We start from the raw sequence: 23,592 nt of genomic DNA on the forward strand, positions 1-23,592 counted from the left end.
TTATAGCTTTTTGTCGTTTATGAATATTTTGTGCGCGATGTTTATGAGTGTGGTATTCCATTACATGTTATGTGCTGTAAATATTCTGCATGCGAAAGGTAAAACCAGCAATGTATATCATTAGGTTACTTACGCATATTTATATTCGGATAAATGAAATTCGTGGAGCGAGAGATTGACTTATAACAGTTAGACCAATTTTGTAAAAAATAATATTTTTTTGATAAATAAATGAAAACTTTTCTCGTTTGTTTCAGGCTAAGCTCGAGACAAAGGCGCTTAAAGCAAAAAGACCGGGTTTCACTGACGACAGGTACAACGAAACGTCGTACTATATTGAGAATGGTAAGTAATGGTAATTGATTAAATCTTCGATTAATATAAAGTATACACATATAAATTAAATGAAAATATTTGAATATAGATGAAGATACCTTTTTACCTAAGAATATTAAAAATTATAAATTGTAGTAGATCATGAGAAAATGTTATCATATAATTTATATTAAACGTGAAAATATACGTAACATTATTATAATATCGAAAAATATTATGACTCTTACTTAGTTTATAATAACTAGTGATCTAAAAAAAATTTCGCACTACAAGCATACCTATAACCAATATTTTAAAATTGAAACAGTTTGTTTATTTGAACTTGCTAATTACACGAAATACTGGACCGATTTCTTAAGTTCTTTCACCATATAGAGTGTGGTATAGATAGGCAAAACCGTTGGAAACGGTGCTAGTATTTAATAATTTATATGTCCACAAACTACTGTATGCACAAAAACGTTAACTACGGTTATTTATTCAATATACAATCGAAATATGAACAGCAGTATATTTCATCAGTATTGTAAAATGAGTGCGATGTCATCTTTAATATCTGTTAATTTACGACGCACCTTGTCTTACACATAAAGCGAAGAATCAGAAATGTAAAACCGAATTAAGCATAAAATATGGGCCTCACCATTGGACGGATGCCAGACCCACCTGCGAATGGCAGACATTACATGGCATTTGGACATATCTAACTTTGAATCGTCTAAATTGCATTCACATCTTTTGTTTGGGAGTTCATGATAACGTCCGGTTACGATCGCGAAAAAATGACATTATAAAAGATTATAAATCAAGGGAATACAGATTTAAATCGATAAAGGTAGAACCGAAATACGGCTCGTAGGTAACAATGGACCTCTAAATAAAACTATTGATTGTGTTCAAGGTGCATTAATTTGAATACATTGAGGTTACATAACCGAGAATACAATAGCTGTTCAATAAAATATACTACACTTAACAAAAAGTAACAAATTGGATTATAATTCCTGCTGAGTCATGCTAACGAGGCGGGAATTTTCAATTTCTTCAAAGCCACTACTAAATGGAGGCCTAATCAATCTTGATGCGAATCATCTTACTGCATTGCTGTAGTTTTCAGGTATAGTTAAATTGCAACCTTGGGAAGTTTTTGTGCTAACGAACTATCAATGCGGCAAGTAATTTAATATTGTTACACGTTTTGCAACTATATCATTATTTTTATATGCTTTAGTTTAATGCAAAACTGTCTTATCATTCGACATTTTACAGAAATCTAGATATATATTATTGGTTGTATGTATACTTTAAGTCTGAGTGTAAAATCCTAAAATTGCAGGTCTCAGGAAAGTGTACCCCTACTATTTCACATTTACCACTTTCACGAAAGGGAGATGGGTCGGCGAGAAGATACTAGACGTGTTCGCCAGAGAGTTCAGGGCGCACCCGGCCGCCGAATACGAAAGGTGCATCAGGGCTGGCACCCTCACGGTGAACTACGAAAGAGTCGATCCGGACTATAGGCTTAAACACAACGACCTACTCGCTAACGTCGTCCATAGGTACTTAATCTATTTCACAATCATTGTTCTCCATAGCGATGCCGAAATCTGTAGATAGCTTTACGGTATATAGAACGTCATCTGTCACTACACTGAGATTAAAACATGAACGTATTACACTTGTCTTTTAGCTCCGTGAACAGATCCTCTGCTACTCCATCCCTAACTTCTCTCACTTTACTCACACGGGAACGATGGACCGGTGTATTTGGAACTTAGAACTCGTTTACTAACATTGCCTGAAATAATTTCGTAGTCGAATTACCACCAATTTCAGTCAGTTCGACTATCTGTAAATATTTTGTTAATATTCAGTATGGACATTGAAAGCACCGGATTAGCATGTGAGTGCACCGCGCTTGGGCAAGCAAACAAGTCACCACGAGATGTTTGCGTTTGGTGACATCCTTCGCGTCTGTGCCCATGTCTACGCTATGTTCAGTGTTCACGTCTGGTTTTATCTTACCTTTTCACTGCAATTAAGTACGGAGGACTCTGAGCCACTTAGCTTTCCAATTAACACTGTTAACGTTAGAATTTAATCCTTAGTCACTGAATGTTTTTCAAGTTCTACATTTAATTTTGACTTTTCTTTGTGAATTCATTTCTTAAATCATTATCGGAGCATAGGTAAGTCATATATAAAACAATACCTTTAACATATAATTCAAATTAATCACTTCTACACTATCCGAATTGTTTTTCACCTACCTTATTACTTACAATTAATATATCTACAGGATTAGATATTTCAATGTCTTCCAAATCTTGCGCATCTACTATATCTAACAGCTCAGAGTCTTATACAAGTTTGGTATCCCGGCTCCGCTCAGCCTCTTGCCTGACGTGTGTATCGTTGCAGGCACGAAGTTCCTGTGACCAGCCAACCGATCACCCTCGTACATATCGACGAGGACATAGTGGTTGTCAACAAACCAGCCTCTATTCCCGTAAGTGGCAAATGAGACAGCCATTTTTGTATGCTTCTTTTCATAGTTTTCATTCTCCTATGCATGCACTAGATTAAATTTGAAGGTTGGTATAATTTATGGTTAGTTCATGGTGATGGTAACGTTGTGGTAAGTACGTAGATAGTTGATGTTGTTTATCAGCTTTTATTGTTATGTAAATAAAGGCGTTGTCATTTGTGAAGCGTGTAGTATAACAATCGTATTGAAACTTTCATAAGAGCAAAACATTTCTTACTTTTACATCATTGATTTTCATTAAGGTGCTCCGTAATTCCATAGGCAAAATACCGCGTTAAAGCTGCACCGCGATTTCATATTCTCGAAACTTCGATATCATTTCTGTCGCGTCAAACTTACAAAAAGGGTCATTATACAAATTATTTGAACATTACCGAGCATGAATTGCTTTCAAAGCATAAGTTGCGGTTAAAATCCGCTTTCGCTACAAAGTCCTTTGACGGGATGTAAAACGGTCCCTTGAGTTTAACAAGAAATATTCCGTGATGGAGTGCCTTTAATAATACCGTCATGTCACTTTCATATCGACTTTTAGCGCAGCCTTTATCCGACTCGGAGTTTATTCTGATAGTACGTCTGTGAGTTATAAAAACGGCTCTGCTTCGATCACCGATAGCAACTTAAGACTCAACCTGAAATTTGGATAGACGATATGTGCTTCGTAATTCCGACTTTAACTAATCCGAAAGGTTAAAATTATTAAAAACAATATAGCTTTTGGTTCGTAGTTTTGTAAATGCACCTTTAAGCAATGCCGATAAGGTTGATTTTGTATAACGTTTGTTTTCTGTCTAGAATTATGACATTCACATTTAAGGACAGTTTAACGTCAACTTTTTTTAGGACGGTATATGTTATTTATAGTCGAATCGATTCTGTAAATAATCTTTACGTTTTATACCAACGAATGCTTTAGACTTATGTTTAATTCGTTGGATATTATGGGTATGTTTACTATCTGCCCGTATCCTTTTCCGCGTCCTTCCCAGTTCATTTCTCCTTTCTAGTCATCAATCCTTGCCATTCACAGAGGCACCTCTGCGAATGTTTATGAGCGGTAGTGATCGCTTACCACCAGGAGAACCACCAGCTGAGTTCCCCACTATGGCATAAAAAATACTATCGTAGTAGAAGCTTTTATAATGAATTAATTATCGAAAAATCTTTCGATGTAACCACGAATAAATATGACTTTGTGATAATGAAAATTTATGACATTATAAAATATCTATATATTTTATAAAAAGTTTACGATATTTTGGTTACACTTGATTGATTGATTGTTGTAATTCTCAACACAAATTGACAATTTCGTATTAACTGTTCCATACAAATCGAGTGACGTTATTCACAATGAAGATTTGAAACGAATGCGATAATCAAAATGAAAAATGCGCCAATGATCCGTAGCAAACAAAATAATTAAAAAACGAACATTCTTTTATGAAGAAGACGTTGCACGAGGCCGCTGTATCGCTGTGAAATAAAATATAAGCCCTCGGGCGAAAATAATAAGTCGCGGACAATATTGAATCTTTCGCTTCGGTTATCGGCCGCCGCGGGCGTCAGATAAATTAGTGTAATCAACAAACGCATAATGATATAAAAAGCAAAGGAGCCAAGTCATGTAGATGTCTCAGTTATTTATTATTACGCGTTGGTTCGTGCGATTTTTGTTTACGACGGGATGCAGACCTAACTTATGTGGTGGTGGTGGCTGAGTTATTAATCAAGAGATTGTGCCGGATTGTATATTTTACAATACAACTTACGTACGTCGGCCGGGGTTAGTTTTTATGTCGAGCGATACGTGTTACGCTGTGTAAAGTACGATACATGTTGTGAAGTTGATTTTTTTCAACGGGCTTTAAAAAAGAAGGATTTTTTCTGTTTATTACCTCAGAACTTTCGACTGAAACGAAAGTATTATAAAACTTGATGGTAAATGAAAACACTCTTGATCATAATAAAATATTTGTTGCTATCTTTACATCGAATGAATTTAATATAATCAACGGAAGTATTGAATATTCTGGAAGTTTCCCAACAGGAAGTATGCCCCCAAGAATTGTTTATTTATATTGTATCACCTTTTTTATATATGCGGACAACAGAGCTCTGCGCTGCAGGCTTAGACGGGATAATGAACTAGAAAAAGATTGATTACTGGAAAGAAGGAATAGACCGGGAATGGTGAGGAAAAGGAAGCGGATCTCCGGCTCCCCCACCCACCGTACGAAATATTGTAGCACGATACTATTTCACGCGGGACTTCTGTACGGGTGTGGTACTTCCCCGGTGCGAGTTAGACCAATTTGTACCGAAGTGTACTCGACTCCTACATAAATAAACGTTATGTAGAAAATTTAATTGAACCGCGTTTATTTTTACATCGCATTACCTGCATTGGATAAGAATATCGCTGAAAGAGGATTAATAACTCCCATTTAAATCCCTCAACTTCATAATTATTTCTAATTTTATGTAAAATGTAGTAATGTTATTAACACATTTCCTTACGATATAGTGGCTTTTACAAATCCAAAGCCGATTGTATTCTTATCAATAATAATATTATAAAGCTAAAGACTTTGTTTTTTTGTTTGAACGCACTTATCTCAGGAACTACTGATCCCAATTGATAAATCTTTCAGTGTTAGATAACCCATTTAGCGAGGAAGGCTATAGGCTAAATATATGCCACGAGCGAAACCGGGGTGGACCGCTAGTTTATTATAAATCAGTTTAATAAGGAAAATCGTAAGCAGTAAACACAATTTAATTTCGTTAAAAATTGCTCACGCCCTGCTTTAAAATACGTTCAGTAAATCTGTAGTAACACCTTCGATGTATTTGTGTGATGTTGCACACATATGGCTTCCCTATGGATTATATTTGTATGCGACACCTCTTAATGTGTGCGTGACCACATACACGCGAAAACAGATGTAATCGCGTGTTGCAGTGTCATTCAATTACGTCTAATTTGATTACGGCGAATCTCATCAATATTGTACTAATTTATGTCTAGATAATATATTAATGTAGACACGAATAAATAATTACAATTTACATATAATTAAATTGGTGAGACAAATTTCATGAAAATTACGTAAACTCGTATTATATGGAGATGACTTGTTTAAAAAAAAAAAATTCATCTCCCGATCTCTTTAATATATATTTACTCTCAGATTATAAAATAAAATAATCCTTGACTTGGCTCTTCGAAATAGTTATAAATTGAATAATATAACTAATTCGGCAATAATTGAAATATTCTGTTCTATAAATATGACTTGGATCAACAAACATCTATTTTTTATATAATTTTATTCCTTCAAGAATAAAATTGACTTTAAAATTAAATTAGTTACATTTATACGTATAACATTGTTAATTACTGGATCGACAAATAAATTGGAGTTTTGATTTTTTTTTTGTTATTTGCAATTTCTTACTGCCTGCCAATTTACACCAAATTCACCTAAAAATGCCTTCAGATCTTTCTATTTTTTCAACACAACTAACATTTTAACAACCCTTTAGATTCCAATATCTCCGCGCGCCCTGTATCTGTTCATGTTCCCTTATTTCACAAATATAGAGACTACTTGTTCACCAGATTTCATCAATATCGGATCAATGTTAAATAATCTATCATCGAACACACATAAGACACGAATACCTGTATTCAAATATTTTAAACGCGATTTTTTCAACATTTTAAATTCAAATATAATAACAATATTATTTAGGAATAATAATAATAAGTATATTAAATTAATAGTTAAAAATTTACTTTTTTCTAACTACACAACGTCTCTCTTTGAACGAAGAATGCACAGTAATCGATTTCAACTCATCATACTCATTTAGGTATTTAGTGCAAGGCACTTTCATACATGCACTTTGAATTATTCAAGAGTTGTATAAAGTTTGGCACGAAAATCACCCTTATTGTAGACACATACACATAAATATGAACACAAAACGCTATGCGAAACGACAATGATGGCATAAAACTTGTGCGTCAGTAGTACACCTACCTACTTCTTGTTCTAACGAATCTATTGTCAAATGTTAAATTGCAATGTAAATAAATGTCAGAGATGTGTGACGCAATAATAATCAATAACATATAGGGGTAAAACACATCTCTCGCGAGTGAAACTGGATATCGTCGTGACGGCATTCCGCCGCGACACAATATCGCGTACGATGTTTTGTCGTGACCCGATATCGTGTCACGACAAAACGTCGTATCGTCCGGATGTGTTTTGGCTCTGACAACTGTTATTTTGTGATGGGCCAGGCACGAGACGCCAGTGCTAGCTTGTCCCTTGCGCATCATATACGCTGATGAGGATCTCCTCGTGCTAGATAAGCCGTGCTCGCTACCGGTGAGTCGCTGTACCAGCCCTCGGAGAGACTGGGCTAGCATGTTCTTTGCATGCTCTTTGAGTGCCACAATCTTAGCGTCTCTTTGCGTAAAGCGTTCCATAAAAAAATCAACTTTCTCCGTCAGCGCTTAAAGCGAATTCTTGATTACCACTCGCTACCCGATGAGTTATCTGGACAAGTGTTGCATATTATTTGCGTTACATAAACTACGTTCTTATGACCTATACAGTACGATTGAATTTTTTCAACAGTATGTAGTTATGTAACACTCCATAATTGAGAAGTTCGGCCAATAGTTGAGACGGCAATACCACCTAAAAGTGGGTATGGAAGATTTAAATCATTTGTTTCTCTTAATCACAGGTTTGTATTTCGCATTCCCTCAAGCTCCCCTCCAAAAGCAATTTGTTGTTACACATGATACTCTATCCCAAGAAACCTATGTATAGATAGCTGTTATCTATTGTAGTTTGTTATACGAATATATGTTTCGTATTTTTTAAATCACCAACTACATCTTGTATGCATATTTCCAATAATTTTTGCCTCCGTATTTTTTGTTAAATTCTCTCTATTAGCCATTTATGGATTTATTTAGTTGGTGACATTAGATAATTAACCGCTCCTAAATAAACATTTCATGAGACTTTATTTTATTCTGCTCCTAATATTTACTGTCAAACGATTCGTTTTCCTTTCCGTTGACTCATGAATGTAAATTCTATGTAATAAACGTCAAAGTCTAACGATCCGTAGGCAAGGAGGGTCATTATAGCAACGGGACATAAAGCATTATTTCTTGACATTTTATCATAACAATCACGTTGGGAATATTAAAGTTTGGTACGAACAAAGTGCTGTTGGAGGGGAGTGTATGTTTTACATCGAAACTCGCACTGACTCGTGGAAATATGCCGAATATTTCACATAACCTCAGCTTTTAGTGTGCTTCGCTTATAAGTCACCAGCTTGTGTTAACATTGCACTGTTAAATTATCAAATATAACGTTAAATATAATATTGATTTTACTTTTATTTTAGAATTTTGTTTATTAGCGTTGTGTGCTGTGAATTAGATACGTCTTTAAGGGTTTTGTTTAGTATTATGTTTGTTTCAATGGAATTTTCAATGCATATACCGTAGTAAATGTCTTGATTTTTTAATAAAATTGAATTAAATTTACAAAATTATTTTGTTTAAAAATAATTTAAACTGCCCGATGCACCGATAAATTTTCGTAAAAATCATTTAACCAAAAAAGTTACAATTTCAAAATTTTGTGATTTTGCAGTAACATTAATTAAATATGTAGTTTTACTCAATAAAATCATTAATAGTTATGAAGATATATTTCATAAGAGACGATTTCGCATACGTCGTACTAATATTTCCAAAATTAATCTCACTAAACGTATCACAGTGTCGAGTTATACAGTCATGCTGACGTCACGCTGACCATCAGTGCTGACAGAAGAAACATGAATCTTTCACAAACGCTAATATCTACGCATTATGCTAGAACACTTCATAGCGTTTAATTTTTAGTTTTATAGCATTGAAATGCTTTATAAATGAGAAATTTTGAAACAATAGAAAAAAATTGATCACGAGGCGGGATTCGATCACTGTGGCGGCTAGGCGTCGCTACGGTGTGGCAAAGAACGCGGGTTCGAATCCCGCCTCGTGATCAAAGTTTTTCTGTATTTTTTCAAAATTTCTCACTTCATAGACGTTCATGCGTTTCGGCTGTCAACACAGACGGTCAGCGTGATTCTAAAACCATACAAGAATAGAATACATCTCACAAAGTCCAACCAACTGTAACGTGAAATGACAATTGCATCACAGGTGCACCCGTGCGGCCGATACCGTCACAACACTGTTGTGTTCATTCTCGCAAAGGAGTACAACTTGAAGAATCTGAGGACCATTCACAGGCTGGACAGGTTGACGTCAGGTAAATATAGTGATAAAGTGTATTGCGATAAAGCTGAAGTTCGCTTGGCTGATTGTATGGCTGGAGTGTGTTTGGTTGGGCGATCGCGATAATCTGAGGGCTATGATTGATATATATCAGTACATAACTATAGTATAAAACAAATTCGCTATGCATCATCTTGGATCTTTAAAATTTAGCAACAGATTTTGTTGGAGTTTTCTTTATAGATAAAATGATTCAAGAGGAAGGTATGTTTGTATAAAAATATCCATTTAACAACTTCGAAATTAACGCGAGCGAAGCCGCGGGCAAAAACTGGTTAGATATATATAAGATATTATATATGTTTGTACAACGACATGAGAAATATCTGATGTTCGTCTTTATTTAAATTGTTTAATGTTATAAAACTGGAAAGTGTTTGTTTGTTTGGTTGAATGTAATGTTAAGAATTATTGGTTCAAAAACATATTTTAACGATATATAGACCCTTTATGGAGAAACGTAAACGAAATCGCGGGAAATGGTAGTATTATGAATAACAGAGACTGTATCGGGAATGGGTTAAATGTTCTCAAACTGAAAAATTTATTCGAATATTTCAAAATAATTATAAAGCTCGTGCTCGTGAAAGTAATATAGATAAAAAAAATCCCATTTACATAAATAAATTTTTAAAATCGAATCATCATAATAGAATAAAAAACTGACATTCCATCCAAATATTAGATGGACAAGATAAAGCGATTAGGAAAAATCCGCTGGCAATTTAAACGCTCCAGAAATATAGATACTTATCTCTTATAAATGATTTCTAACACTCGCGATTTCCCTTTTAAATGTGAATCTCTTCATCTGTTAGTATTCACGGCGGGCTCCGCTATGATCCTTTAAAAGCCTTTGAGTGAGTTGATCTCTCAGTAGCCCGGTAATGGACGGGCGGCTTAGGAAATCTTTGCCTAACGTACTATTTTTGCCCGCTTAAATATCAATGTTATTTTCAACTTCTTTCAAAATGTTTACGTTTGTGAATGGGGCATAATTTATTAAGTACGTCAAGCTGAGGTCGCGACTTTTCAAGAATCTCTTCTACTTGAATTATAGAGCTTTTAATATTAAGTTCGCAAGATGAATTTTAAATTTCACTCAATTCGTAATACAATGAACGTGGCCTTTGAATAGAATCGAGTCTGGTTCTCATTTGAGCTCATTGGATTGTAAATAGCAGTAGATTATTGGAGGATAAAAACTCTAACGAAATAGTACCAAAGCTAATTTAAATGTATTAGTTTTCGATTGAATACTGAATTGTATTTATTGAAAATCTTAATATGTATTGGTCGGTATTTTTAAACAATTCTATTTTGTATGCTTCATTGAACGTTAGCTTAATAAATATTTTTTTAACCATAATAATACGCAATAATATTACCTGAATAAAATAGCGTCGACGCTTATTTGTGACTTCACTATAATGAATAAAAGAAATTTATCTTTTTATTTCTAAAATCTTTTTTATCTGTATACGAATATATATAGATACGCCTGTTTCGCCCGTGTGGTTATAGGAAATCCTCATAGCAAAGAGATGTTTCACCACGGTAATATGTAACCTATGTCACGACATAAAAATGATATCATAAAATCAATCTGGTGCGACGTGAAAGATGGAAAAACAAACAAACACATTCGCGTTTATAATATTCGTGAGGATTTTTACACAAGACATTTTTTTTCTTTACTAAACTAGCATTATAGCAATGTCTTTCCCAGAATAACTTACCTATTCTACTATTACTGTTAATATTATTTTATTTCACTTTGCCAGGCCTCTTGTTATTCGGGAGAAGTCCAAAGAAGGCGAGACAAATGGAACACCAGATCAGGAACCGGCAAGTGCAGAAGGAATATGTTTGCAGGGTAGACGGGGAGTTCCCGGAGTGAGTATTTCTTTGTTTCTTGCAATTGTCATTCATATTTTTATTTTTATTTTATACTAGCTGCGCTCTTCGGGTTCACCTGCCTAAGTCCGTATCCCGTAAGAATATCGGTATAAAAAGTTGCCTATATGTTATTCCAGTTGTCCAGCTGTTTACGTACCTAATTTTATTGCAATAGGTTGAGTAGTTTTTGCGTGAAAGAACAACAAACACACACACAATTCCTTACAAACTTTCGCATTTATAATATTAGTAGGATTATTACTTGGCTAAAAAAAAATATATTTTTACTGCCATTTATTTCACAAGTTCATTTTAGTCTATCCCTTCGGTTAGTGAATTCTTACTTGTTATGTTTACTCCGTATATTTTATAGCATATTGATCTCCTCTTTGCTACAGTATTTAACACGTGAGCGAAAAACCGAGGGGCCCTGGGTTCGGTTCCCGATGGGATGGCATTTTTCCTTCTCCTTTGCCCTTTTTTCACACGATTTAAAAAACGGATCGAGTAAAATCAAGCGTCGCAATTACAATTTTTTCGTAAAATAATTGATATCTACGTATTCAATAAGTCGTACGTATGATGTATATTGTATATCGTATGCCCCATACCCCAGTATGGGGACACGGGAGGTCACTATTCAATAAGTCACAACATCCCTTTCTATTTTATCAATGGTTTGGCAGCATTTCAACCGTTACAATGTGGTATATAATATGGTGAGGATATAATTCGAGGGCTTTGCTGTTGTCCGACGCTGTCACGTAAGATTTAATGCGTGACCATTAGGTGATTACATATTGTCTCGCCGTGACACGCCCTAATATTAATTGTACTGGAGATATTTAACGCTCGCGGTCTGCGAGGGATTAGCGGCATGGATTAGATTGTGGTGAAGCGCGAGTCGGAAATTTGAGACAAATTTTTAAATGATATGTTTTGTGAAAAAACTAGAAAATAGATATACTTATATGCACAATTATAACATAGTAAGTATCGTTATATGATAGACATTCTAGATAAAAATGTGTAAAAAATATACTCAACTAAATAATAGTTACATAATATATATAATAGATTATGAACTTTTATGAATCACGCTTATGCTTATTGAAAGTTCTAAAAAGTTTTTTTTACAGTGAGTACTAACCGTTTATTCTGTCAAATTCCAAAAATTTACAGTAGTGAAGATGCAAAATATATATTGAGGACAAAGAAAGAAGTAACATAAAAATACTCAATCAGTATTTTTTGTGTTTGATTTTACGCGAGTATTATACATTTAGAAATAAAGGACTTTTGAACGGATTTTAAACGCGATTTTTTCATTATATTATTAACCCGACGTTAACACCTTACAGCGAGTCGAACACTTTACTGATCGATTAACGTCGGGTTAATAATATGATGAATAAACCGCGTTTAAAATCCGTTAAGGTCTTTAATTTCTTAATACTCAAAGAGTCAAAAATATAAAAACTAAGATGTGGCAGTCCCTTGGCATAAATAAGAGCGACTCCGTATATTATCATGTCCGATTAGTAGATTCAATAATGTCTTATGAATTCGGAACTTTACATCATCCATCCATCAATACAAATATCTGATGTTGCGTGTCTAATAAACCTATTTCACACTTAACTTAATCGTCCCTTTATTTATTTACACCTACACACCGCCTATTAAACACCTCCACGAGCGTATAGCTTGTACAATCAGCAACAACTCGCCAAGTTGTTCGCAGTTACATCTGAAAACACAGTTTGTGTCATTACACATTCGTCCTATTAAGTGATTACACACTGTACCGACCGACATGAATGTTAATTGTGCCAAGATATTCAACATTTGCGGCGTCTAATCGATTAGCAATGAAGCGTGTTGATTGCGGAGCTGTGATGCGTAATCCTAGATGCATCTATTTGTGTATATATGTATATTTTTCAATCGTTTCTTTTAAACGTTTGATTGAACTCGCGTGGTCTCTTTCGTAGCGGAATTCATTTATTTATTCAGTTCTGTTCATCGGTTTATATATGGAACCTTCGCGATATACTCTACTAATATTATAAATGCAAAAGTTTGTAAGGATGTGTGTGTGATACTCTTTCACGCAAAAACTACTGAACCGATTGCAATGAAATTTGGAACGTAGATAGTTGGACAACTGGAATAACACATAGGCAACTTTTTATCCCGATATTTCTTTCGACTTACGCGGGTGAAACCGCGCGGTGCAGCTAATATTATCATAATTTCAACCAGCGATAAACTAACATAAGATAGGAAAAAAAATGAAATGAACACGTCAAAACTATAATAATTGTTCTAGGATTTATTTGCTTAAAATATATAAAATATATACGTTATAAACATTGAAATTGCAAGCAGAATTTTATAAGTTATTTTAATATTCGTACTAAATTAAATTCAACGGTTATTCTTTCTTCTTTATTGTATTATCATCATCCATTTCTAATCGACGTTAGAATTTCAAGCATGTAGCTCTCCCGGAATCTAGACTGATATTGATTTCTGAATCTGCCTAGTCAGACTGGAAAATGAGTTAACAAGAATTTCGAAAAACATTTGAAGCAAATTTTGTAGACAGAACATGCCTCTAGCATTTATTTATCTGATGAGGATAGGATACAGGAACTTGCATTGTTTACTTGACAATTCATATCATGAATAAATTCTCATCTGGTAATCCTATCCTACTTAATATTATAAATGCGAAAGTTTATAAGGATGTGTGTGTTTGATACTCTTTCACGCAAAAACTAAAGAACCAATTGCAATGAAATTTGGTACGTAGATAGCTGGACAACTGGAATAACACATAGGAAACTTTTTGTCCCGATATTCCTACGTGATATGGACTTACGCGGGTGAAACCGTGTGGCTCTGCTAGTAAATCATAGTCAGAATGATAGTTCAATTGAATTTAATACTCAAATTCAATACTCAAATCCAATTTAATTTAATACTTGAGTATTAAATTACTTTGAAGTAATTCATGTCAATTTAAAGAAAAGCCTCGGTAGCATAAACACTGTTTTTATGTATCTTATATCTTTAAACGAGCAATTCTTGTATATATATATATATATACCGCGGGTCACAGCTAGTGAATTATTATGTAACAACTAATTGGACAAATTTCATTTCATTTCAATATATTGTCAGATTGTTATGACTGACGTGAACCCTATTCTAAACATAATCATAACTCCAGTGACGAGATCGAGTGCACGGAGCCAATAGAGGTGGTCAGCTATAAGATTGGCGTGTGCAAAGTGTCCCCCAAGGGCAAGGACTGCTCCACGGTGTTCAAGAGGCTGGGGTACAATACACGCACCAACACCAGCGTCGTGCTGTGCCGGCCGAAGACAGGCAGGATGCATCAGATCAGAGTACACTTGCAGTATTTGGGTAAGTGTTGGTCTACATGTGTGTTTGTGTGTGGTATGGTTAATTGGTACGGCGGTTTTGGAAGGTTTCCTGAAAGTTTATATTTGTAGGTTGATGAACAATAAAACGATACTAATAATCAAGAACAAAAAATGTGTGTGTGCGATTCACACACGATAGAAGTGAGACTTCAGTAAAGCGACAAAAGAATGAGATGTATGATATACGATAACAAGGGTAGGATAATTACAAAGTTTATTTGTTTAAAAATGAAAGTATTTAACCTTTTGAAAGTATTTATACCGATAATTTAAAATAATATGTATATTTCGGTCTCATTCTTTGCCGGCTTCATTCTACACATTTTTGTATTTGTGTCTCTTACCTGTCGTTTTTTCCGTTGCATCAGGTTTGATATCACAGCGATTCTAAAGAAGTTTCACTTCAAAATATATACATATGTAGATCCATTATATACAGATGAACGAATACAAAATAGAATGGAACATTTTTAAAAAGGTTTACGGAACCATGTTACACGGGGAACACAACATGCTTTTCGAACAAAGAAAAGACATCATCTAAAGATAATTTTTATAATTCTAATAAAATAATTGGGGACTTCAAAGCCTTAGCCTAAAAATTTAAATAATGTTCGTTCGTTTTTGAAAACCCATAAAGCATTTATAGGTCAATATTAAGAATTATGCGGCCGTAATATTCTTTAATAAAGCATAATAAACTTTTCCCTTTATACGGCCGTTACCAGTGTATAAGCAATCCACTTACTTTGATATTACGCTCAGGGAGACTAGAGTAAATCCCCTTTGCCAAGGATACCAAGGTTATTTTTAACATAAGCCTCTAAAACTTCCGGCAAACTAACCGCAACGTTGCAAAATCATATCCAATGAAAACTCTTTTTGCATGCAATTATGGAGTTGGCGAAAAGTTTCTGCTTTCGTGTTGCCAATTCTCATTTCCAGCGCTTGTTAAAATTTCTTTTTTAATTTTTACCACTACTCCGCACAATGGCTCGTCCACTCGTCTCGCTCGATGTTTTTTTAATTCAACAATACCTGTTTTCGCTAGTTCCATATTATGAAATTGAGTGGCTCGTGAATTTTTAGGCAATTCCCCGTGTTGTTTTGAACAAATTCTGCCACGAATAGTATTCGGTTTAATGTCAGAGCGTTTCGCTTATACGAAATTTGGTTCGTCCTCAAATATGTGGTCTTTACAAATACGTAAGTTAACTATTTCATTTATCTAAATACGTTTAAAAAAAATACAGCCTTTGCCTTTTAAATTTATTCAAATCCAAGGTAAACGCAATTAGAAATACATTTACGTTACTATTTAAGGTTTATTTTACGAATTTCTCTCTGCCAAATAGCCTTGAATGTACGCAATGTGTCAGATATTTTGTTAGGTCGTCTTAAATGTGTATGACCTCTTTTAAATACATTCAACTGTTACATCAACTATAATATTTCCACGGTTGAATCGCTCGATCTACGCAAGGATTTAAAAATTATATAATGGAGCACTTAAATATGGATATTTAAAATGATAATAGGTGTTATATATCAAAATTGACACACATAATAAATTTTAAACCATTGACCCACTTATCACATATCTATTTTGTCTTCCAAAAAATCTCTAACATTTCTCGTAATATTGGGCACAGGGTATCCAGTGGTAAACGACCCCCTATACAACCATCCGGTATTCGGTCCGCTACGGGGCAAGGGTGGCGATACGGGCGGCAAGTCAGATGAGGAGCTGGTCAGAGATCTGATCGCGATACACAACGCTGAGAACTGGCTCGGCGTGGACGCGGGGGACGATGATATGCTGTTTTCGAAACCGGCCGCTGATGATAAAGGTGAGCTTATTACGGATGGATGCGTCGCTTGAAAAGCGTAGTAAGAGATTATCGATGTAGGAAGAGAAAAAGTCTCTAAGGTTTACTTATAGTGATAAAGACTGATGTAGTAGGACAGCTGCGATGGTTTGGATTCGATCGTTGGTAGACTAACAGAGGCCTCGGTTAAACGGTCAGAGGAAAAGTTTCATAACCTATTTGTATATTGAGAATAATCTAATAATGAAACAATCTTTATAAAGTGCAGCTTGGGGCTTTATGCGCCTACCATTGACGGTCTATTAATTTATTATATATGTACCAATAATAAGAAGCTGAATGGTTTGTTGGCTGTACGCGCTCATCCCGGGAACTGCTGGACCAATATTTAATAACCATAAATTCTCCACCATTAATCATTGATTCACGTGATCCCTGAGTGCCATAGGTAATGTATATACACTATATTTTGAAAATTAAAGGAAATTATGGTAACTATAATTTAAAATAAATTTAATTCCTAAACCTTACTTTTCCACGTTTTCTGGTGGTATTTACTGATGGGTAGACAATTTCCGATAGGTACCTTCTTAGTTTTGGTACGTTTGTGATGTTACGATAAATATAATTTATGAATTGTTACAGTTGGCGAAGACGAATGCGACACCGGACCAGCGTCTCGAGAGTCATCTCCGAGACTAGAGTCTCCGGCCCCCGGCTTGACGCCAGCTACTGTTATGACGCGTAAGTTTATATGTTTAACGCTATTTGTTTATTGCGTTAAGTTAGTCAGTTTTTATGTTAATTTATTTATTTAGCTCTTTATTGTACATAAGAAACGAAAACACACATAGACATAATTACACATATCGAGGTCATAGCACAATCGGTGGCCTTATATCTATATCTACCAGACAACCGCGGGAGAGAGGTGAAAGAAGCGAATTTTCATTGAATTTATGGTTTGATGTATCCACCACAGCGACGCTGGCGAGTCCGTCGAGCGGCGCGGAGGCGCCGGCCGACGCGTGCGCGCACTCGCCGCACAACAACGACGACTCTAATGACAAGGTAACATTTTGACCCTAAAAGAGGGGGGGAGTTAGAAGTTAGAAGAGTTAGAAGAGAGGGGAGTTAGAAGTCTCTGTCTTTGTTATTGAGGCTGTTAAACCGGTAGACCGAGTTTATCATTTCAAAGAAATAGTTTCCTTGCCGTGATTCTTAGATATGTTTGATAAAAAAAAAAATATTTTTTTTTAAACAATACATTGAAATAACAAAATTTAGTCACGTCTCAATTAAGTATATATAGTAATAGCTATGCTAAATATGATATGTTCAGCCATTTTTAAATATCACCTGTCATATTTATTTGTTTAATCTAGTCGGACAAAGTCACAGTGGCCACACAGACCGGGTGCAGTCCCGCGACCCAAGTGGGCCCCGCTGGAGCTCCAGGAGCCACGGGGTCCACAGCGGCCCCAGCTCCGGGGACCGCGGAGCCTGCTGCGGACCCGCACTGCTACGAGTGCCGCGTGAGGTACAGGGACCCAAGACCGAGGGACTTGATTATGTACCTACACGCTTGGAAGTATAAGGTATGTTCTCTTAAACTTGAAGAATGATATTCTCTTTCATTTGAGTCAATATAACACTTATGTTTATTTCATAACCTAAGATTGGAATTGAGCATAATAATGGAATATGCATTTGTTTCCACTAAACTCAAGACTCTAATATGAGGATTTCTTTAACAGGGACCAGGTTGGGAATACGAGACGGAGCTTCCACAGTGGGCGAACGTGGAGTGGGAGGAGCAGGATAGTTCATAGTTACAGCAACTGCCGCCACTGAGGACGCGCCTCCTAACACTCATCGCATCTCATACACTGAATACATCCAACTGACTGATAGACACATTGGTGATAGCAAAGATCCTGAAGAAATTACAGGTGATACCAACATTTCGGATCTTAATACACATATAAATAGAGTCGATTTTGAAGTTGTTAATGAATTTGATAATGACAAACAAACGGTTGACGATACTGAATGTGATGCGAATGTCGATAAAGAGTAACGCGACCTTAGTGGAGTTGAAGCAGATACCGATAATCATCTTGGCTGTTATAATGTTGCAGACGTAAGTTTTGTAATTAACGTAAGGTAGATGTAAGGATACCCTTTTCGTTTTGGTGAGTTATTTGCACGTTCTGATTGTTTTCACTCCTAAATTTTGTGGACGTTTTCTCTCTTAACGTTTACTTAAGGTTTATTTATGGTTTAATCCGTTGAGTTCCTATGTTATGTCGGGCCTAAATATTTCGTCAAGCTTATTGTGTAGATATAGTAATTGTAATTTTGTAAAAAAATATCAGTAATATTTTAATAGATCGCTTTAATATAGCAGGGTGTTAATGGATACACAGACACGAGTGTAAGATCGTCACAGCTATCGTATTTTTTATAGAGTATTGTTTTGATCCCGTCTCCTTCGAGTTGGACGTTGTTATTTTTCAAAATTACTTTTTGTTTGATGAAATCTGGACCACTGTTAAAATTTCGTAGTGAATATAATGATTAAAATATGACCACTGTTTAAACAAGAATAACATCTAAATAAGATTGTTAGGTAATTATGATTAATATGAAAGCGTTGAATATGTAAAATAAAAATGTTCGTCACTTTGGCTTCCATAGTGTTTGAGTAGTGAAACAATTTGTAAATATTTGAAAAATTCAAAAGATTTTTGTACTTTAGTAAATGTTTTAGATATCAACATTTTTATCGGATTCTTTATTATTTGCGTCCTTTGTTCCGTTCTCTTCATTAGCCCGTTTCTGTTTAGCATTCATTTTTTATTTTATCTCAAAGACGGCGTTATTTTCTAGTTCTCTATTTATCATAACCAAAGTAACAGCGGAGGTTTTCTCCAAAGATATTTTAATACCAAGTAGTCGATCATTTATAGTCAAAGCAGCACATTTAAAGACACTTAGATTTTTTTAAACATTAAGTTTGCGTGTTATTGTTTAAGGGGAACCAAGATTAGTTTTATGCGTTTTATTTGGATTGTTCTAAAACCGTAGGTATATGATATGATATTCGTGTATAACGTTAGCAAGTATTATAATAAAAGACAATTCTTACTGTAACTTTGATAAAAATATTTTCACGAGCTTTCAATAAATTAATTCTATGGAAATATATATTTTTCGTACTTTTAGTGTAGACGTAGCGCGTATCTGTCTTTTATTTGTATTTATGCAATGATGTTTTGGTGTAAGCGGTATGCAATGTTTCAGTTTTAGCATACACTATCACGTCTTCGCTTATTTTTTACATTCTTTTTTCACTTTGTTCGTCTTTCACCATACAATAACTTTCAAGGAACTGGGCACATTTACGAATTTAAAACAAGGATAGCAATGTTTAGAACAATGCTTTAAATTTGGCTTTTGTTTTACCTTTATTGTCTTTTAAATATGATGGACTATAATATAACTAATCATTTTAATAAGTTTTGTCACAGCCATATAGTTTTTTTTTTCATTTTAGTTGTTTTTATAGATCAAAAATATAACATGACGAATAAAAAGCTATTCTAAATGAAGTCTAGATAAAAAAAGTTTGAATTTAAAATAGAATCCTTATTTAAAGTCTTAAAATTGAAACAATTGCTGTTACCATACCATAAGGAACACCAATTTTCCTGCTTAATGAGTTCAGACCACTCACCGTTTTTTAAATGCACGAACAAAGTGGATTTCCATGTTAACTCTACTGCCGATAGCTATCCTGTACATACGCTAATGTGCCATTAATATACGTTTTCCACCACACAACTATCTGTTTTGGGAACAACTCTTGTAATATGTAAGAATTTAAATATCTGTATTACCGCTGGCTCGTGTAATTAGAACTTTGAGTGCTGTTTCGTTTTGGAAGTGTAATGCTGTTTTCATTTATTTGTTTTATTACGCGGTTTAATCGGAATCATCTTAAACATGCTTGATAGCATTTTAGATGAGTTATTTATGATATCCAACATAAATTTTGTTGGAACAACATTGAATGTGTTAGTAAAAAGAGGTATACCACTGGCATATCACCCTAACCAAGCCTATAAAATGTCGTAGTCGATTAGGCTTCGCGTATTGTTGTATTTTTATAGTGTGTAAGTATTTGTTCATTGTATGTATAATAAAGCGTTTGTGCTCGTGGGATCGCCTCACACAGCCGTTTCTCTTGTTTTACGAGTATATCAAAACACGTTTTTGAACGCTTGAGCGGTTTATTTGTTTGTAAGAAAATTTTCATGTGCCTTCTGAAAATAATGAGAAAATAAATAATATTGATAAAATTGTGAGCGTTTTTCCGTACGGTTTTTTGTAATTAATGTAAGTAGGTTTACATTCGGATGTCGAGTTTGCGTGGTGATCGAGACACGTGCGGTTTTATCCGTTACTTATAACATTTTGACGATATTTGTTAATCAAATGGTGTATTAGTAGGAATTGTTGTTCTCTATATCGAGGTGTTTTCTTATCACCAGCAAACTCGATATAGGCACAATTTTGCATACGTTATGTTGCATTGTTTTGAACAAAACTGTTTATTTTAATGCCGGATTGCCATACATATGGCTGATTAGGAATATTAGCAATGTAACGCTGAACTTTACTTCACAGATGGAAATTACGTAAAATATTTCTATGTTATTATCTTAGTCAATTTATGGAATTATATATATTTAATTTTGTTTTATTACGCAGTACGTCATATAACGGTGTTGCCCTCTTAATCAAGCTCATACTTATAAATGATAATTTATTTAATCTATAGTATGGTTAATATAAATACAATGCGAAGGATTTATTTGGATTTTATATTTGGCATCGAATACCTATTGGTGCTTGTATACCTTTTTTTGGAAATCATTTTTACTCTAATAAAATTTGCATTTATAAAATAAAATGAAAAATATTGCAGCAACATTTACATGGACTTTATAAAATTCGTTTTAAAATATATATTTTAATGTCAAAAGAATAAAAAGATGTAAAGGTGTCTCGCAAGGGTATATCCAAGGGATCAAACTGTTTCTTACTTACGTAAGTGAAATGTTATTAATCTATACGTGTATAAAATGTTTTAAATATTTATGGGATTTATAAACGATGACATTTGTTTCTTAATAAAATGTTTATCTGTGAAGTGGAGTAAGCGACTGGCACTAGCCGATTATTTGTTTTATTTTTCAACGAACAATGAAAGACATTTTGTTATTTTGTATAAGTATTTGGTAATTAAGATATATTAGCGTTTCCTTCTTTAGATACGTGTTGTAATGATTCATGTTTCCACATAAATTTAATTAGAATAAACTTCATCATTGAATGTTTGCTGTTTTATTTCTTGCTGATCACATAATCCTGCATGTGTGCTTTAATAAGTATTAAGGAAGTACTGACGCTACATTTTTCTCTACCTACCTTTCTCCCTCACTCTTTCCTCATCCCTCATCTCTTAAATTCGGGAAGTGTACTTGCAAGGGCCTTAAAAATGTTCATAGGCGGTGCTAATCGCTTACCATCAGGCGAAGCATCAGCTCGATCGGCCGCTATGACAAAAAAAAAAACGAAACAGCATATTGCCTGCACCAACTAAGGCATCACATATTTTTGTCAATAGCAGCTTATTACCATGGTTACTGTATAATATTTTTGATCTTAATAGAGATGAAGGAAAACCGCCTCATTTCTAAGAAATATATGGTAAACTACAAAAATTATTACTAATTTTTACTTGTATAAAAAACGATAAAATTCTCTACTTTTTTGAAAGTAAACAACTGCATGGAGTTTTAATTTCTAGATAGATTCTGAACTGGAAAACATTAAAACGATTTTATATTAGATACATAGACTACTTATTTATACCAATATTATTAGGTAAAATTTCTAACTTCGTATGTAGGGTGCAATCTTCGAAGTACTGATCCGATCATGAAAACTCTCGCTAGCAGAAATCTAAACAATATGTGACAATTGACATAGCCTTTCTTTAACCCGGATCAAACTGGGAGATCGACTAGGAGTAAATAAAAAACTATATTTACTAAAATTAAAAACCACTCGTTACATGAAGTAGTTTACACTAAACAAATCAATAATCCAAACCGGTAAACAAACTCATTATAATTGCTGATATAACCCGGCGCATCGCAAGAGCCCGCGTGGCTGCATCGCTCCATGTGTCATAGTGATTGAAGCACCATTCATATGGTAATCTTTATCTGTAAATCTTTTCATTTGTACTGCCTATACGATGCTTTATCTAATATATAATAGGAATTCGCATATCAAGAAATCTGAATTCTGCAATTCAAAAGATTTCAGGTGAAATTTATCTTTCACGACATATTTTTAAAAAGACTAGATGCTGTTATAGTATTTAAGTCATTTACTGTCTAACCATGATACTTCCTTTGAAGTAGCAGTTCTGCTCGAAATCTATTATTTTGATATAACAGCTCTTTCGAAGTTTAATTAAATTGTGTGCATAAAAATGTATTTAATGATAATACTCTTTCGTCAATATAACGTCTTTTTAAAACGAAAAACAAAAAAAAAATGTCTTTATCGGCTAATGCTCTGAAACGGCTGACCGATTTTAATGGGATCTTCACTGGTGAGACTGATATTATACGTGAAGATAATAACCAACTAAGACGAAACGACATAGAAACAAATACTAAATTCTAATTCAATATTTAAGGCCATTTAAATATCACCAGTATACCGTTTATCCTAAACCATTCTGTGCAAACACGGTCTAATTTGCACATTTGGAAGTGTTGCGCCATTGTTCGTTCATTCATTAACATAAATTATTTCACCGCATCTGCAGCGGTGAACAACTTGCGAAATGTAGTTTGCAATCATCATTATCATTTTATCCTGTGTACTTGGACACACTGTAATATAGTAAAAGTGCATTTGGGTATGTACTCAGAGGCTTTCATTGAAATATTCCGCGAGCTAGCCACAGATAGATTGACCACATAAGCCGCATAGGGAACAAACTAGCTTCCTACCCTTCTGGTAGTAAAGCGTTTTGGTCCCTGGCAAAGT

The 23,592-nt window shown here is 34.5% G+C and overlaps 1 protein-coding gene across 2 annotated transcripts in view; it reads left to right on the forward strand.

Moving 5' to 3' along the window:
* The window catches only part of LOC119840272 (RNA pseudouridylate synthase domain-containing protein 2-like), a 133,610-nt gene extending 111,754 nt beyond the window's left edge, over positions 1-21,856 (forward strand). For both annotated transcript variants that reach the window (XM_038366814.1, XM_038366806.1), the window contains 11 exons: positions 258-345; positions 1,673-1,895; positions 2,758-2,845; positions 9,138-9,246; positions 11,057-11,168; positions 14,410-14,606; positions 16,279-16,476; positions 17,101-17,199; positions 17,438-17,526; positions 17,841-18,053; positions 18,213-21,856. In XM_038366814.1, coding sequence (XP_038222742.1) covers positions 258-345; positions 1,673-1,895; positions 2,758-2,845; positions 9,138-9,246; positions 11,057-11,168; positions 14,410-14,606; positions 16,279-16,476; positions 17,101-17,199; positions 17,438-17,526; positions 17,841-18,053; positions 18,213-18,287 — 1,491 coding nt within the window. In that variant the 3' untranslated portion in view covers positions 18,288-21,856. The remainder of the gene's footprint in view (positions 1-257; positions 346-1,672; positions 1,896-2,757; positions 2,846-9,137; positions 9,247-11,056; positions 11,169-14,409; positions 14,607-16,278; positions 16,477-17,100; positions 17,200-17,437; positions 17,527-17,840; positions 18,054-18,212) is intronic.
* The last annotated feature ends 1,736 nt before the right edge of the window (positions 21,857-23,592 follow it).

Source organism: Zerene cesonia, chromosome 1 (genome assembly GCF_012273895.1).
Source record: "Zerene cesonia ecotype Mississippi chromosome 1, Zerene_cesonia_1.1, whole genome shotgun sequence".
Classification (NCBI taxonomy): Eukaryota; Metazoa; Arthropoda; class Insecta; order Lepidoptera; family Pieridae; genus Zerene; species Zerene cesonia.